The 16,761-nt window shown below is 37.1% G+C and overlaps 3 protein-coding genes across 4 annotated transcripts; all 3 read left to right on the forward strand.

Annotated features, from left to right (window-relative positions):
• Window positions 1–353: 353 nt before the first annotated feature.
• Window positions 354–4,515, forward strand: LOC112705834 (probable protein phosphatase 2C 12). The gene is made up of 9 exons (XM_025756803.3): window positions 354–1,071; window positions 1,347–1,518; window positions 2,025–2,178; window positions 2,269–2,332; window positions 2,707–2,814; window positions 3,088–3,213; window positions 3,345–3,577; window positions 3,668–3,867; window positions 3,944–4,515. Exons 1-9 carry the CDS (start codon window positions 874–876, stop codon window positions 3,973–3,975), a joined length of 1,287 nt encoding a protein of 428 aa, XP_025612588.1. The 5' UTR covers window positions 354–873; the 3' UTR covers window positions 3,976–4,515.
• Window positions 4,516–5,685: 1,170 nt separating this feature from the next.
• On the forward strand, window positions 5,686–7,846 carry LOC112705838 (BRI1 kinase inhibitor 1). Its single transcript, XM_025756809.3, has one exon. The coding sequence runs from the start codon at window positions 6,644–6,646 to the stop codon at window positions 7,613–7,615; it is 972 nt and encodes a 323-aa protein (XP_025612594.1). The 5' UTR covers window positions 5,686–6,643; the 3' UTR covers window positions 7,616–7,846.
• A 1,369-nt stretch (window positions 7,847–9,215) lies between these two features.
• Window positions 9,216–16,163, forward strand: LOC112705836 (phosphatidate phosphatase PAH2). 2 transcript variants are annotated; one of them, XM_072200474.1, is made up of 11 exons: window positions 9,216–11,537; window positions 11,974–12,260; window positions 12,385–12,458; window positions 12,922–13,006; window positions 13,250–13,336; window positions 13,429–13,501; window positions 14,226–14,269; window positions 14,703–14,831; window positions 14,921–15,029; window positions 15,279–15,430; window positions 15,657–16,163. In XM_072200474.1, exons 1-9 carry the CDS (start codon window positions 10,022–10,024, stop codon window positions 14,954–14,956), a joined length of 2,331 nt encoding a protein of 776 aa, XP_072056575.1. In that variant the 5' UTR covers window positions 9,216–10,021; the 3' UTR covers window positions 14,957–15,029; window positions 15,279–15,430; window positions 15,657–16,163. The 2 variants fall into 2 exon arrangements, with proteins under 2 accessions (XP_072056575.1, XP_025612589.1); XM_025756804.2 differs by having other exon boundaries at window positions 14,928–15,029.
• The last annotated feature ends 598 nt before the right edge of the window (window positions 16,164–16,761 follow it).

The following is a 16,761-nucleotide window of genomic DNA, read 5'->3' on the forward strand; positions in this document are numbered from 1 at the left end:
TCCTCATGCAACCAATGAAATTACATACCCATAGTAGTTGCCACGTCAGTATGTCACTAATCATTGATCGTCCATAATCTGTTTCTAAATCTATGGGCCCATCAGCATTAACCGCGCCAACTCTGGGAAATAGTCAATCCATAGTGAAATTCTACTGTTTATGAACAGGAAATCTAATTAGATTGTAGATCATGCAAATGGAGAAAGAATTGAGAAAACAGAAAAGCACATTTGACATTGACACCAAACAAACCCTGGCTCCAAAAATGGCTCACGTGGCTTGCGCCGAGCGATTCAAAACGATAGCGTTTTTGCCACGTCATAAAAGGGAAAATAAAAATAAAAAATGGTTCGTTTGATTTGGTGGTTTATTGCATCTGGGAGTGTTATTGTGTATCGACAATGGCAGTTTTGAGCAACAGCGGGATCCGCGTTTTTCGATACCCCTTTCCAACGTATCTCCAGAATTTCGCCATTATCGTTAACTACCTTCCTTGTAAAATCCTCTTTCTTATCCTTTTCTCACCTTTCCGTTATTGCTAACTAATTAACTGAATAAGTATGACGAAGCAGCATGTCATTTTCTTTTTTTGAATGCTACACACATTCCAGTGAATTCATTCTGTGACCCCGCGTAGATTTCGTTATTCGATTCCGTGTATCTATGAGTAACTGCAATCGCATTGGGATTCGCGATAAGCCGTTTTTGGTTTTTAGGATCTTGTTGCAACAACAACAACAATGGATAATTCTTATTAGTTAATTAAAAAGGCAGGGAAGTAAATAAAGTTCTGCTATCCTAGGTAGTGTTTTTCGGAGAAATTGAGGATTTGGTTTGACAGAGGGGAAGTGTGCGTGCGTGAAAGTGCAACAATGTCTGGTCATGGTGAACACCATAGCGTTCCCCTTTCGGTGCTGCTGAAGCGCGAATTGGTGAACGAGAAAATCGAGAAGCCGGAGATTGTGTACGGCCAAGCCAGCCAGAGCAAGAAAGGAGAGGATTTTATTCTGCTCAAGAACGAATGCCAGAGGGTCATGGGAGATGGCGTCTCCACATTTTCTGTTTTCGGGGTAATTTTTCTCTTTTCTTTTTGATAGATATGATATGATATGAGGATACACATTTGCACGACGAATCCAGCTTGTTGACTTTGGTAGTGGTTGACTGGTTGTTGCGTCACTTACAGTCAAATCTCTTTGTGAAAGCAGCTCCCTTTTGATTCTTATTCGTTCACATTGATTGGATCACAACAACATCTTAGACTTTTTTTGCACTAAATGCTTGTGATTCAATAATTTTTTTTCCTTGTTACATTTGCACTTTCTGATGAAGAAGTTGTTTGCAGCTATTTGATGGTCACAATGGAACTGCTGCTGCTATTTATGCTAAGGAGAATCTTCTAAACAACATTTTAAGTGCAATTCCTTCAGATCTTAACAGAGATGAGTGGATAGCAGCATTGCCCAGGGCTTTGGTTGCAGGATTTGTGAAAACTGACAAAGATTTTCAACAGAAAGGTATGACTAATTATTTCTCTTGTAGTATTTGTTCCAGCCTCTACTAATTATTTAGTTGTGTGGCAAATTGAAGTACTTCTGGAATATTCTGAGTATTGCCAAATGAGCTTGCACATGCCCAATTCCAGAAGTTAGCAAATTAAAGAATAAAATGGGAAAAAATTTTATGCATGCTGAAAATGTGGATGATATTATGACACATTGACGCCTTGTTGGTAATATTTATCTAAACCCTGTTGGTGGATTGCAAGTTGCATTGCCTGTTACTTAAGCCATAATGACTGAGAATGGTCTAATATTGTTCACTCATGTTGGTTCAGCTGTTTTTACACGTATTTGTCTATTTGATATATATTAATACATAGTTGCTGAAGAACATCAGTAACAATGAAAAGACCCTTGTGTTACTGAGAGGTGGTTCTTATTCTTCTGAATTAATGGATTTTATTTATATTGTTTTCATTAGTTGTGTGGCTTACTGATATACATTATTTTTACTTATCCAGCAAAAACATCGGGAACAACTGTAACCTTTGTGATTCTTGAAGGATGGGTGGTAACAGTTGCATCAGTCGGTGATTCGCGTTGCGTACTTGAACCTGCTGAAGGTGGTATTCATTACTTGTCAGCGGATCATAGACTTGAAACCAATGCAGAAGAGTAAGATGTTGCTGGGAAACTTTTTGGTCGAGAAACTGTTTGTAATCACTCTTACACAGACTAGTCTCACCTTTCTTTTCTCTTTTCCAGGAGGGTCCGCATAACCTGTAGCGGGGGTGAGGTTGGCCGGCTAAATACAGGTGGAGGAGCAGAGGTACATTTTGTTTTAATCGCAATCCCCTTTTAACTCAGACAAACTGATGCCTCTGCCAATACTATTTCTTTGCACATGATGCTTGGGTGTTAAACTACGTAATTAGATAATTAGATATAAAAAAGAAAACTACGTCAATCATACCAATGAATGTAATGAGGCGAGCTAATTGAAATCTAGTCACATGATCCTGTCTCGCACTTAACATACTCATTCTGAGGGTTATTAAATATTCACAATCTTTTGACGAACATTTTGTTTAAATGTTTTTTTTTTTTGTGACAATGCTACCATTTGTGTTGATGATATAAACCATCTTCCGTTGGAGTAAATTTTCATTTTTTTATGCCTAATGAGATTAATGATTTTTATAGGTTGGCCCTTTGAGATGTTGGCCTGGTGGCTTGTGTCTTTCGAGATCCATTGGTGATGCAGATGTTGGTGAATTTATTGTTCCTGTACCATATGTAAAGCAAGTGAAGGTTGGTCACTGCTCTCGTGCAAACAGCAATATTGGGCATATTTTGATTAGTTATTTTTCTGTTGCTTCCTTTCTTAATTTACTTTGATGTATTGTGTATATAATCCATCACTTTTGTATCTTATCGTTTTCTTAAGAATATCTGTTGCCTTTAAAGTCAATAAACTTGCCTTGCAAGTTGATGCAAACCCTTTTCATAAATTATGTTTATTCTTTTTTTTTATGTGAAGAGGCTAATTCCAGCGTTTGAGCCTCTCTGTTTCTTTTCATGCAGCTTTCTAGTGCCGGAGGAAGGCTTGTTATCAGCAGTGATGGTGTCTGGGACTCTCTAACTCCAGAAGTGGCCTTGGATTGTTGTCGTGGCATGTCAGCAGAGGCTGCAGCACCACAAATTGTGAATGTATGCCTACTGCACATCTTTTAAATAATTCTTTATAGTCCTGGTTTTCACCTGGGGTAGTATTTTTGATGTTTTGTGCGGCATGCATTACTTATTTCTATCATTTGCTCCTGTCTCTTTTTTACCCTCAGGAAGCTTTACAAGCAAAGGGTCTTAGAGATGACACAACCTGCATTGTTGTTGATATATTACCCCAAGAGCAGCCGCATACTTCTGTACGAACTCAAAAGAAACCGATGAAAGGAATTATGAAGATCTTCCGCAAAAAGTGCTCTGAATCATCATCTCATACCAACAAAGAATATGTAGAGCCAGATATTGTACGGGAGCTCTATGAGGAAGGTTCTGCTATGCTTTCAGAGAGGTTTAGTTCCCTAACAAGCATTGTTTAATGTTAGCAGTTGGCTTGCTAGATTTTATTCTTGACCTGAACATGTGTTTATCTGAAATGCAGGTTAGAGACAAAATATCCACTCTGCAACATGTTCAAGTTGTTTATCTGTGCTGTGTGTCAAGTAGAGATCAAACCAGGGGAGGGTATCTCAATACATGCAGGGAAGACCAACCCTGGAAAATTGCGTCCATGGGATGGACCTTTTCTTTGCTCAAGTTGCCAAGAGAAGAAGGAAGCCATGGAAGGGTTACGGAAATCAGGTTCGTGGCAAGTCTTTGTCTTTTCTATCCTTCTGACTCTAGTTATATAATTCTCTGTTTAAATAATTATTTTCAGGAAGACATCGCGGCAGTGACAGTGACGACTAATGAAGTCTCCTGCGTTTGCATTTTGAGAGTGACAAGGATTGTTCATATGACGGGAATGTCGCAGCAACAGTAATTCCCTTCTGTGATCAAGAGTGCTTCTCAGAATATGGATTTATTTGGGAATTCTAGATCAAAATCCATGGGGGTTCTCACTTATTTTCAGTGCATCAAGGTGAGAAGACTAGCAAACTGTAGCTACTTGCTTGAAGATTTCTGATTTGGAAAACAGAATATGATCCACCCAAGTATTGTGAATGGTTGTAAAATCAGAGCAAGATATCGGAGGTAGTTGGCTTTTTTCTTCTTACCCAGATCTGTTTATTTTGTACATGTGTTCTTCTGAGATCTGGAAAACTGACCTTAAATGAAAGTGGCCATTGTTGTTGTATTGCTATATAGTAGTGTTTAATCAGACGTCAATGGAGTTCCATTCCACAATAGAAATTAAGCCTGATGAGTGGTTGCTCTTGTGGCCTGTTATTATGATTGTTCCTGTTACCAAAAGAATGTCTGTTATTATAGAAAAAATTTCTTCCCCAAGACCCCATGATCAACCCTTTTCATTCATTTCCGACATATAATCCGGAATAAAAGGCCAGGAAACTCTGTACAGGACTGCAATCATAGCTTTCTTAGACACTAAGAATCATTTGTCTTGTGAAAATTAGTGGTTTCAACATCATAATTCGTAACTAGTGGTGCCTACTGTTGATATGAAAACTGCACTAAAGGTGTTGACCTTAGGTCAAATGGAAACTCTATATAAAAATGAAGTTAGAAGGTTTACCAATTCATCTAAAAGCCGTTGATATACTTAACAAAATTCTTTTAAAAAAAAAATACTAGGAAGAAAAAACAAAAGAGATGGAGGCTGAGAAGTTGATGCTTTGATCCAAGGTTCAGCTGTTGATGTGCTTCATGTCCTACCACCGCCCATGTCTAGTAAGAAATAAAAGAAAAAGATTTAGGATATTGAATGGCTAATATGTAAGGCGGAAAAGCAAACTGTTTCCCACAAAAAGAGGATCTCTATGTGGTTCGATCGTGAAGTATTTGTTTTATGCTACGTACTGAAAGTGGCGAGGATGGTTAATTGATCATTCATTACAATTCATCAGTGCAAAGAAATAATGCTTCCATGATTAAGATGTTGACCTTATAACCCATGATGATGCATACAAAATTCCTTTGTGCTCGTTTTATGGACCACCTCCCCTGCATGCACGTGTGTGTGGGTCTGTGACCACTGACCAGTGACCACCTTACCCCAACTAGTCTTCTTCTTCTTCTTCTTCTTCTAAAACCATGGCTTTATCAGTCTATGGCAGTCAATGCATGGTGTGTGCATGGACTTAGACACGAGAACACGGTGCTGGCCACACTCACATGACTATATGATCCACTTCCTTCTCTTTCTCTGAGCTTTCATCTTCTCACATGGCCCCTACTCTCACACTGTCTTTTCTCCAACAAATCATTATTTTCATTTGTTTATGCTATGCCTATTGTATATGAATTTAATTTTGAAGTGTATAAAACAGTTTTACATGTGGATCTAATTAGGTAATAATAAGTCAACAAAAATAATTATTTTTCACTTTGGCTCGGAATAATCATCCAAAATAATAAATATGATTGGATAATTATATAAAATGTTTAATAATATTATGTGCTCTACCATCATACCATGCTTTTTCCACCCCGCAATTAATTTTTAGTATATATCGGCACAGAAAATTAAAAAAAAAAATTATCGTGTTGTCAGAATATATACACAGCATGATATTAGACAAGAATTACTGTGTCAGTGTCAATCTAAAATGACAAGAGTTTGAGTTGAAGTCTTCCACCATAACATCTTTACTATGAATGAATATTGAGAACTTTCACCAGTAAATGAGATTCTCTAACAAAGGTACTCATTAGTTCCTCTTTATATGCTAACCTAGGATAGTCTTAGAAAAGAATGCTAGCCTAGGATACAGGCTTGAAATATTAAGAAAGCAAAGCTTAATGGTTACTGTGTTAGACCAGCTTTCTGATTCTTTCTAGTAATTTACATGAAAATTTCTTTCTACTCCTGGGACCTCAATGATTTTTTTTTTGTTTGGCCAAAAACAAAGTTGTAAATTTGTTGATTGAAATCCGCCATGACAATCCATCTTCCTTTGGTGGCCAAATTTGGATGTTTGTGACCTCATTTCCAATACCAGCACAGCGGTTGCTGTTGGACCTGACAGGGACCCAACAAAAACAAATAAAAGCACTATTCTTAACACACAAGTAAAAAACTACATTAGGAGAGGTAGTAACAAATAATAATTTGTGAACTACAGTAGTTAAGGGTTAAAGACCAAAATAATGTCTGATGAAAAAGTTTTAAAGACATATATTGCACAATCCCAAACAGCTGTTCTGACAAAGAATATCTATCATTATTCCTTTGGTTTCCGTTTTCCCTTATCCCTCCTTAAGCTTTGTTAACATCCATACAACAACGAAAAAGAGATGACAGCACCTTTCTATCTATATCTCTCTCTCCAATCTCCACCGAAAAAGAAAAAGATTATAGTATTATAGAGAGAATTCAAGATACTATATACTACTGCATCATATCAAATCTAGCTTCCTAGCTAGTCTTCAAGGTAATCAATCATCATTCACTGCTATGGAAACACACCATCATCAGCAGCACCAAAAACAAATTGAAGCAAGGCAAGAAGATAAAGAAGCAAAGCAAATACTGTTACCAAAACCTTCTTCACCACCACCTTCACAATCTTCCTCCCCTTCTCATGAATTCTCCTTCACAATCTCTCTCCATTCTTCTTCCACCAACAAAGCTCCACCACCTTCCCTTGCAATAGATTTATCTCCTGCTGACGAAATTTTCTTCCATGGCCACTTGCTTCCCCTCCACCTCCTATCTCACCTCCCTTCATCACCTCGATTCTCCACCACTTCCATGGAAAGCCTCACTGTCCCCGTCCCCATCCGCGACTTCTTATTGGAAGATAATGAAAATACCTATAATAAAGAAATTAGTAGAAGCAGCTGCGGACACAGCAATAGGAGCAACATAACCCTGGATGAAAGAATTGGCAACAACTTCATAGAAGAAGACAATAATGTTATTAAGAGAGGGACAATGGAAGAAGAAAGTAAGTCCAATAATAATAATAATAATAAACATAGTAGTTTCTCATTGTTTGGATTATCAAAAGGGCGCAAAGTGTGTCAAGTTAGCAACAAGGAAGAATTAGATAAAGAGAAGCAACAGAAGAGGAAGCTTGGTTTTGACGTGATCCATGCACTCAAGAGGCTTTTCAGGGGGAGAAGAGAAAGAGAGAAAGTTGGTTTGCATGAGAGTGCTTATTCTTCTCACTCAGGGAACTTGATGAGGAAGAAAAAACCAGAATTGAGAGGAATTCGAAGAGGTGAATGTTCATCAGCACCAGCTTCCATGAGGGCTTCTCCAACAAACAGTGGCCTCTTGCTTGCAACTGCAACAACTCTTCCTACTTCAGCCGCCAATGACAGCACCATGGAAGAGTTGCAAGCAGCCATTCAAGCTGCCATTGCTCACTGCAAAAATTCTATTGCCAAAGAAGACAACAACCTCATCAAATGCACCTCATAGCACATAGCACATAGTAGCATATCCTTATTTATTTTCCCTAGTTCTTCTACTTACTACTGTAATTATTATCTCGTATTTGCTATCTGTATATTAATAATTAGGTATATGAAAATCTATTATTATCCGAGGCACAAAACAAAGTTACATATATTCGTGTCTTTCAGTGTAAACATAAATTCATAAATTCTAATTATTTATATATTTTATATAGAGATGTAAACTTAATACAAATGTATATGTTCAATTTAGTGCCTATACTATATACCAACACCAAATCCATAAATTTACTAAACATGTTTTAACTTATTAGAATTCCAATATTTTGTTTTATGCTTTGCTAAGTACTCCGTGTTGTGTAGAACAGTATGATCCAAGAGAAGAGAAGAGTTGTTATTATTAATAGTAATATTTCTAATAAATGTATCAGTGATCCATTTGTGGAAATTCTGACATACCAATGATAAGCTCATAGAGGGTATATATATGCAGACAAGTCAAAAAAATTCAGCTCTGAATGCGGAAGCACGCACTTTCAGACATTCTCTTTGCAGATGTGAGATTACAGTTACATACGCAGCTGTTATTCTTTTTTCTCTTGTGCCAATAATTCCCTCTCTTTGTGGTTATTTTTGTCAATTATTAATATTTCATCATATTCATATACATCCAAATTCCAAATTAAACACAAAGACAGGTTCAAAATGAAACATATATGGACCATATATATCAGATTCCCGTGCCAAAATAATCGGTTCTGCCCTGTCACAATCATGAATTGTCTGCATTCTGAGCAAGAGTGTGTCAATGCATCCGATGTGGTAACGTTACAACTGTCACTGACACATGTGAACATATATATCCGGTGGGAACATGTTCTTTACACGCTTAACAGTCACGAAAACCACAATCCACCATCTCTCTAATATTAACATCATTTCATCATCATTATTATACCTTCAAACTTAACTAATAAAGTCAGATAACATCGAATAATTATCCTTTTTGGTAGCCGACACATGCATGAATATGGCTGTCAAAATGGAACTCTAAAGTACCATGACTACAGAACAAATTAAGCGGCCATACTATACTATATTATATTATTTAATTCATGCACTGAAAAATATATCAGGATTTTTGTTTAATTAAAAAAATATAGACGATAATGGAGGAAACGCATATGTTCCGAGCGAACGTGTGTAATGTTGTGGAGACAGGGGTTGTGATGAAAGTCATAAAGTTCAGGCTAATAATTAGTAACGAGGGAGATATGCTTTGGAAACATTACTTACATTAAGTTATTTTTATTTAAAGATAATAGTTAAAAATTATTAAATAATAATTTGGTCAAATATATTTTTTTATCCTAATTTATTGTCTGCGTAAATAAAGACAAATTCACATCAATGGTTCCCAATTTCGTTCGTCTTTTTTGGGGACATGGCAATCTCATTCAATATCATATGATGCGAGTATGTGACTCAGAAACATCAAGACTCTGAAGGGAAAGCCCAGGCCCCGTAAATGATGTTGGTTCCGCATCTAGCCCAATTTTTTTTGGTCAGAGACTCAGAGGCTCACTTTTTTTAAGTAGTGCTAAGTTGGTCTGATATGATGCAATCAAGGCTTTTGTCTTCGAAAACTCAAGCTCGTTGAAAAAATTAATCATGAAAAAAAAGGTTGTTAGAATAGCGTAGTTGACTTTACATTCAGTTTTTGCTTCAAACTGGATTGACAATCGTGAAGTTCGTATAAAATGTTTTTTTTTTAAATAATTTTTAAATTTTCAATAATTTTAGTTCCCACATTATGTACTTGTTTGTTTTATAATAAGTACGAAATAGTAGACTAGTACTTTCTACTTGGCACGAGAGAATAATCGTATACGAAGAAAATTAGTACTATTTAATACATTTTTGTATGGATGAGGGATGATGTGGGAGTTTGAGAATTGAGTAGTGACAGAGGGAGAGGGAAGCGTGAAGGAAGCATGACGGTTAGAGTGATCCAACGGTTTTAAGAGTATCCAGGGGATCTGAAAGGTGGTCCCCAGCTATTCAACAAAAAATGCAAGTCGTGTGTCTTCCCCACCGCCGCGTTCTCAGATTACGACACCGCCGTGCAAATTCATCCTTTCTCTCTTTCTCTCTCAGTTTCAAGGACACAGCATGTAACTTTACAAACAGAATACCACATCACCTCAGCAATTGTTTCCATATTGGAATATTCTTCTTTGATCCATGTGTTTCGGACATTTCTCTTCGCTCCGTGAAGGGATTGTCTTCCTTTGTTGGTCAGGTTCATAACTTGTGGCTCCTAATCCCTAGATTCGGAGCTCCGTTCCTCACAATAAAATCATGATTCTGCCAACGCCAACATCGTCGATTTGATTTCGGAATTGGAAGGATGAGGAGGATCGGAAGCTACATAACACAGGGCGTTTACACTGTTTCAGGGCCCTTCCACCCGTTCGGCGGCGCCGTCGACATCGTCGTCGTGGAGCAGCCAGATGGAACCTTCAAGTCTTCTCCTTGGTACGTCCGATTCGGGAAATTCCAAGGCGTTCTGAAAGCAAGGGAGAAGATCGTTGACATCAATGTGAATGGCGTCGACGCTGATTTCCACATGCATCTTGATCACAAAGGTGAAGCGTATTTCTTCAGGGAAGTAGATGCTGAATATGGTGACGCCGTTATTTATCCGTCTTCTGGTGATGAATATGATGATAACCGTTCCCGTAATCTTAACGACATGCAAATACAAGAACGCCTCAGGTCCAAAAGCTGCAACTATGATTCAGAAAATAGTAACGGGAATGCTGGGGCAAGGTCTCGCGGCTCGTTACTTGGCTTTGTGTTTGGGCGAAAGTCCATAGAGGAAGGTGAAGAATGTGGTGATAAGTATGGAGTTGAACAAATGGCGCCTGCTGAGATAGCTGCAGATTTGTTGGAGCTTAAGTGGTCTACTAATATCAAAAGTGATCGCCGACCACCACGTTTTGTGGATAAACGCAAAATTGCAAAGAGTTCATCCGATGGTGATGTACTTCAAGAAGCTTTGCCACCTCTTGAGGTAAAGGAGGAAGAAGCTGCTTCTTTTTCCAATTCTAACTCTGAGCATGGACATGATAAGACTATGATAAAGATTGACGTTGCGCATGAGGTTGAATGTGACTCCAATGGAAAGCAAGGTGGACTTGCTCATGAATGTGCTGATTTTCCCGTTGAACTTGTGGAAGTTGAAGCAGAAGGGGGGTTCGAGAGGAAATTAAGTGAGGGAGAGCTTGCTCCTGTCAGTGCTTTTGCTTCGCCGACTGGTGTTGCTTCAGTGGACGACAACATTTCGGCCGATGAAGTTGCTCAGTCTGTGGTTTTCTTCGAGACGTCCGAGAAAGCGACGGTGGATTGTGCAAACGAGAGTAGTGCAACGAGCCATGATGTCTCTAGCACATTTTCTCCTCCTAAGGAGTTGCTTGGTGTACAAGCAACAACTAAATCACCAGCAGCAGGTTTAGTGGAAGAAGAAAACTTCCTTTTTAGTGACCTTGATGAAAGTAAAATCAATGATCAATTGGATAGACCGGTGTCCCCTGAATCCGTAGATAAGGAAGAAGAAGAAGAAGAAGAACATCATTCTTGTGATGATGGTGATGTTAAAGATGACAACTTAGTTAGTGAAAAGGGCGATTTGCATTCGTCCAGTCCTATGGCTATCCCTAGAACTGAGGCTGCTGGGGAGGATATTGGGCATACAGGATCATTGCCTAACATTACTACTCGTAGCGTCAGCTTGGGCCAACCTGAGGCTTCTTATCCTTTAAGTCAATCACTAGACACAAGATCCAAATCCTTGCCGTGGTTATTTCCTGAAAATGAAGATTCAAGTGAAGCCAATGGAAACCAGTTGTCAAATGCGAAGTCAGGTACCAAGTATTTTAAACCTCCTTCATTTTTTCTGTCTATTTGATTGAAAGCATTCAGCGTATTTTAAATGACAAGTAGTATTTCATACTGTTCTAGTGGTGTACTGGTACTGCACTTGTTTACTCAAAATCCTTTGTCACATTGAAGAGTTTTGTAGTTATTCTGCATTAAATATTCTGATTACAATATATGCACAGAACATTCTTTGCAAACCTTTGTCGTACGAAGTGATTGAAGCTACATCTGCTTCAAATCATTCAGTACTTTTGAGTTTTGAAGACATGAAACTGTGAGGGATAATTGATCATCTTTATTTTACATAGGATAAGCTGCTCCTATTGTTGCAGGCATTGTATTTTCTGGAAGTGAACTAATATCTAAATCTAAACTGAAAAAGGCATGAACCTGTTGATCAACTTGAGAAAAATCATGCAGGGGTCGGTAGCCCACCTTCTGGTTGGAGACTTTGGCCTTTCTCCAGATCAGTATCCCAAACTTATGTGCCGCCTATGCCAAGTGATACCAAAGATACTACTTTTGAGCAGTCTTCGGAGAATACAATCAGCACAGATCCGAACAAAAATGAGCTCAAGACTGACCCAAAGAAAAAGCATGTTAGGGTAAAAGTTCCAACTTCTGAACAGATAGCATCTTTGCATCTGAAGGAAGGGGGTAATACTGTAATGTTCACTTTCTCTACAACAATGCTTGGGAGGCAGCAGGTGTCAGGAATCATTACTTTCTATGATTTAAGTTTACATCTCCTTTGCATTTGTGTATGTTTATTTAATATTTTAATATGATATTATTTCTTGTGTAATATCTCTTTTCACATTTGACTAACAGGTTGATTGTCGAATATATTTATGGAAATGGAATACTCGTATAGTGATCTCAGATGTGGATGGGACAATTACAAAGTGAGTGTATATTTTACTCTTCAAAATTGATATGTTACTCTGATTTGCTGGCCAGTATTCTTTCTTTAGTATTGATCATCTTTCCATTGTTAATTTGGTGTCGGTGGTTTGGATTACATTTTAATAATTTGACTGCTATATATGGCTTATGATAGGGTGACCATAACTACATCTAATTCATGTAGCCAGTCCCTTCTAGTGAGACAAGGCTTGGTTGTTCTTAATGATGTTGTCATTTTGATGATGCCTACCAAATGAGGATTCTTGAGTTCCACCTTAAACTATACTCTTCTTAATATTGATTATATTGTAGTGCCAATATTTTATCATCTTGATATAAGTTTTTACCTATCAGATTCTATGTCTTTTGGTTCGTTTCTCTTTTATTATTTTTCTAAACAATAAATAAGTAAACTATATGGTGTGGTAATAGTAATTTCTCTCTCTTGTTATTGTCTTACAGGTCAGATGTTTTAGGTCAGTTCATGCCTTTGGTTGGTATTGATTGGTCACAGACAGGTGTTGCACACTTATTCTCAGCTATCAAGGTTTGTTTATCTTCTCTATGTGTTTAGATGTATTCAGACCACTACAATGTGCTAATGTGGTTAAACCCTGAATACTCTGATGGTACATCATTGCATATGGGAAATTTTTGGGTGAATGGTTTCCAAAGAAATAATTTGTTGCTTCGTTTGTTAAGAGTTAAAGACCCAAAAAATATCTACCTGTTGCTTTTCAATGTCGTGGTCCATTTGTGATTTGTCCCTTATCTATTTCCCATTTTACAGGAGAATGGTTACCAACTGCTATTTCTCAGTGCCCGTTCAATTTCTCAAGCATATCTCACACGCCAGTTCCTATTCAACCTTAAACAGGTGTCGTATAAATCTAGTGATTGGCTTTTCATTCTTAACATGGACCAGAAAATAGGAAGAAAAAAACTTACATCATATTTTGCATGTTGCAGGATGGGAAGGCTCTACCAGATGGTCCTGTTGTTATTTCTCCTGATGGACTTTTTCCATCTCTATATCGTGAAGGTCAGAACCTTTTTTTTCTTCTTCTTTTTCTTATCACTTCCTTGTAGGTTCTATCTACGTACAATGCAAGAATGAGTGATGAACTTACCACGGAATTAAAAAAATGGGGATGTATAATTATCTTTGTTGATAGTTGAACCAGTTTTTATTAGAGAGGAAAGAAGATTGTAGTGTTCTTAGACAAAAAGATCAGAATTTCTCTTTTTGATATCTTCTGTGGAAAGGATAAATTCAGTGATGAAATTCTATACAGTGGGCTGAGGCAATCTCTATAGCCTTAAGACAAAAGTCTCAATTTTGTAATCTTGTGCACACATCGTGATTCACTTGACGATACATGTAGTGCATGACATCAATGTAAAAGTGACTCATAAATGACTAAACTCTTGAGAACATGAAAAGTAAAATTATTAACTTTTGTTTTTTTTTTTTTTCTGTTTTTTGTTTTTGGTTTTTTTATTCTTTTATATATTATTTATAAAACGTCATGGATTCTGATATCTTGAAAAGTAGATGATATTAGGCATCATCTTCTTCAAGCATGATAAATATATGCACGAAATGGCATACTAATTTACATGCTGCTTTGCCTGCTCATATGATTCCTTGGCCGATGGTCATTTATATATGAGTGCAAGTATGAGATCCATCAAAGCTTATTATGTAATATCATGGACATGTCCTTGTAATATTTAGACTAAGACACATTCGTTATTATTTCCAGTTATTAGGAGGGTTCCTCATGAGTTCAAAATTGCATGCCTGGAGGTTAGTATCTACTATTGCATGTTCACATATTAAAAGTGAAGTAAACTCATATTTTTTGCACCAAAGATACAAGTGCCATCACTTCGTTTTACAAAACATTTGAGGTATTGATTTAGTCGCTCAGTAACACAGAAGAGTCATTGCTTTCATCTTTCAAAGATATTTTGCAATAATTAAGTCATTCGGTTAAGTGCCCTCCACTTTCCCTCTGAATCGTATAAAATTCCATTGAATAAGTCCCCGAATTAGGGCTCTGTTAGATTAATTTATCTCACTTTGACAAAAGAGGACTGGTGATGCATGATTGAGGTGCTAAATTAATTATTAAAGTGATCATACTTGTATCTTTGGATAAGGAAAAGAGGCTTTACAACGTAGTTTTAATTTTTCAACAGTCATCATGTAAAGATAACTTGAATTTTAATGTCCCCAGGATATCAAGTCACTTTTTCCTTCTGATTGCAATCCATTCTATGCTGGTTTTGGAAATAGGGATACTGATGAAATCAGCTACCTTAAGGTTGGAATCCCAATAGGAAAAATATTCATTATTAATCCCAGGGTGAGTTACTTATTCCTTCCCTTTTGAAAAGAAAAATAAAATGATGAAAGGTTCTTGAAAAATTTTAAGCTTGTCAAGCTAATCTTAAGTTTGCAGGGAGAGATTGTTGTAAACCGTCGTATTGACACAAAATCGTATACTTCTCTCCATGCACTCGTGAATGGGATGTTCCCCCCTAAGATCTCCTCTTCTGAACAGGTTAGGAGCTTTCTTTTTAATTTGGTTCTTCAACATCTCCGACAATTTTCTACATGTTTAATTTGGGCCTTCCAATAATCTAAAATTCAAATTGAAGCAGCTGGTAGTGAAAGAGACCTGGGGTGAATATTTTGATATTAGTCTTGTATGTGAGGATATGCTTTGAATGTAACTATGTAAGGCTTATACTGTAAATGCTTCTTAGTAGTGAATTTTTTTGGCCTTAATCTTGGTGAGCATTGATTACAGGAGGATTTTAACTCATGGAATTTCTGGAAGCTACCCCCTCCTGTTCTAGACTTGTGAAAGGGCCTATTGCATATGCTTGGCTCAATAATCTTTGGTTTTGATGCTGCCGGTTCCTGTAGGCTGTGCTGCTCTTAGTACTCAGGATTATACTGGTAAGTTTATTATCTTCAGCTACACGTATCTGTCCAGACTCCAGGGTTGAGTTTTATTACTCACAGATTAGCATACTTTGTATGATATTAGTATTTCCGCTGGACTAATCTTGAATATGCGTAGATAAATGAGAAACTACGGATGAACCTCTTATTATAAATTCATTATTTATTTATTTATGTTGTGTGTATATTTACTTCATTTTGGTTATTTTTGCGAGTGCAGGTGATATGTATCCAAGCCCAATGAGAATTACGTTATTCTATTGCTAACACGTATTCGTGGATTGATTTGTTGGACCTCATAATTTTGATGGATGGCGGATGATACATTTTACCTCATAATGTTCTCGTGCTTGCTGTAAGATCGGAGCCACTTGTCCGCTTGTATAGTTCGACGCAATCCAATGATCACTCAAGTCATGGAATCCCACGCATTTATCGCTTTGCTTACTTCTAGATTAGGGCATAGTTAAGCTATTCTTATTTTATTACACAACTGTATATGTATGTCACTGTGATTTCACTTTCGTGTCTAATATATAGAAATCTGTCAGTAATAATGTCATATACTTTTTTTACCTTCTCTTTTGCTATGTATATACTATTTCCCAATAAGAGAGAGGTAGGTACTAGCTATAGACTCAAAAACATAATTGAAACTCAATCTAATAATTGAGAACCATGTTAAATTTCTAGAGAAGCAGAATAAGAAGATATATTATATATGAAATTGTTGTATTGAAGTAATTTTACATTATACAAGAGTCATTCTATTTATAGTGATATTACTAATTAATTTTATAAATATTTTATCTATTAATTACTAGCTATTATTAACTTAATTTTTAACTACTAATAATACTAATAATATTTTAATATCCCTTCGTAAATTGATGGATGAAAGATGTCAATAATCTCCAACTTTGATAAATTTTGATGAGATGGTTGAGGAAGAAGCGTGCAGCGTAGAAAAAGAAAAGTGTAGAGCGAGACGCAGAGAAAGACAAAGAAAAAAAGAGGTGCGACTAGGCTGTAATTCTGGTCATGACAGAAAAGAGGAACAGGGCAGGAAGAGGGAAGAGGAACAAGGCTTCTGCTCTAGTTAGAAAAAGACGTGAGCAGCGTGTAGTGATGCAGAAGAGACGATGTGTGCGTCATCTCTAGTTAGAAAAAGACGTGAGCAGCGTGTAGTGATGCAGAAGAGACGATGTGTGCGGCCCGATGACGCAGAAGAAGAAGACGCGTACGCCGTGGTGACGCATAGAAAGAAAGAGAAAGAGAAAATTGAAATGGGGAAGAGTAGGAAGAAAAAGAAGAGAAAAAGAAAG

The sequence above is a fragment of the Arachis hypogaea genome, chromosome 8, assembly GCF_003086295.3.
Source record: "Arachis hypogaea cultivar Tifrunner chromosome 8, arahy.Tifrunner.gnm2.J5K5, whole genome shotgun sequence".
Lineage (NCBI taxonomy): Eukaryota > Viridiplantae > Streptophyta > Magnoliopsida > Fabales > Fabaceae > Arachis > Arachis hypogaea.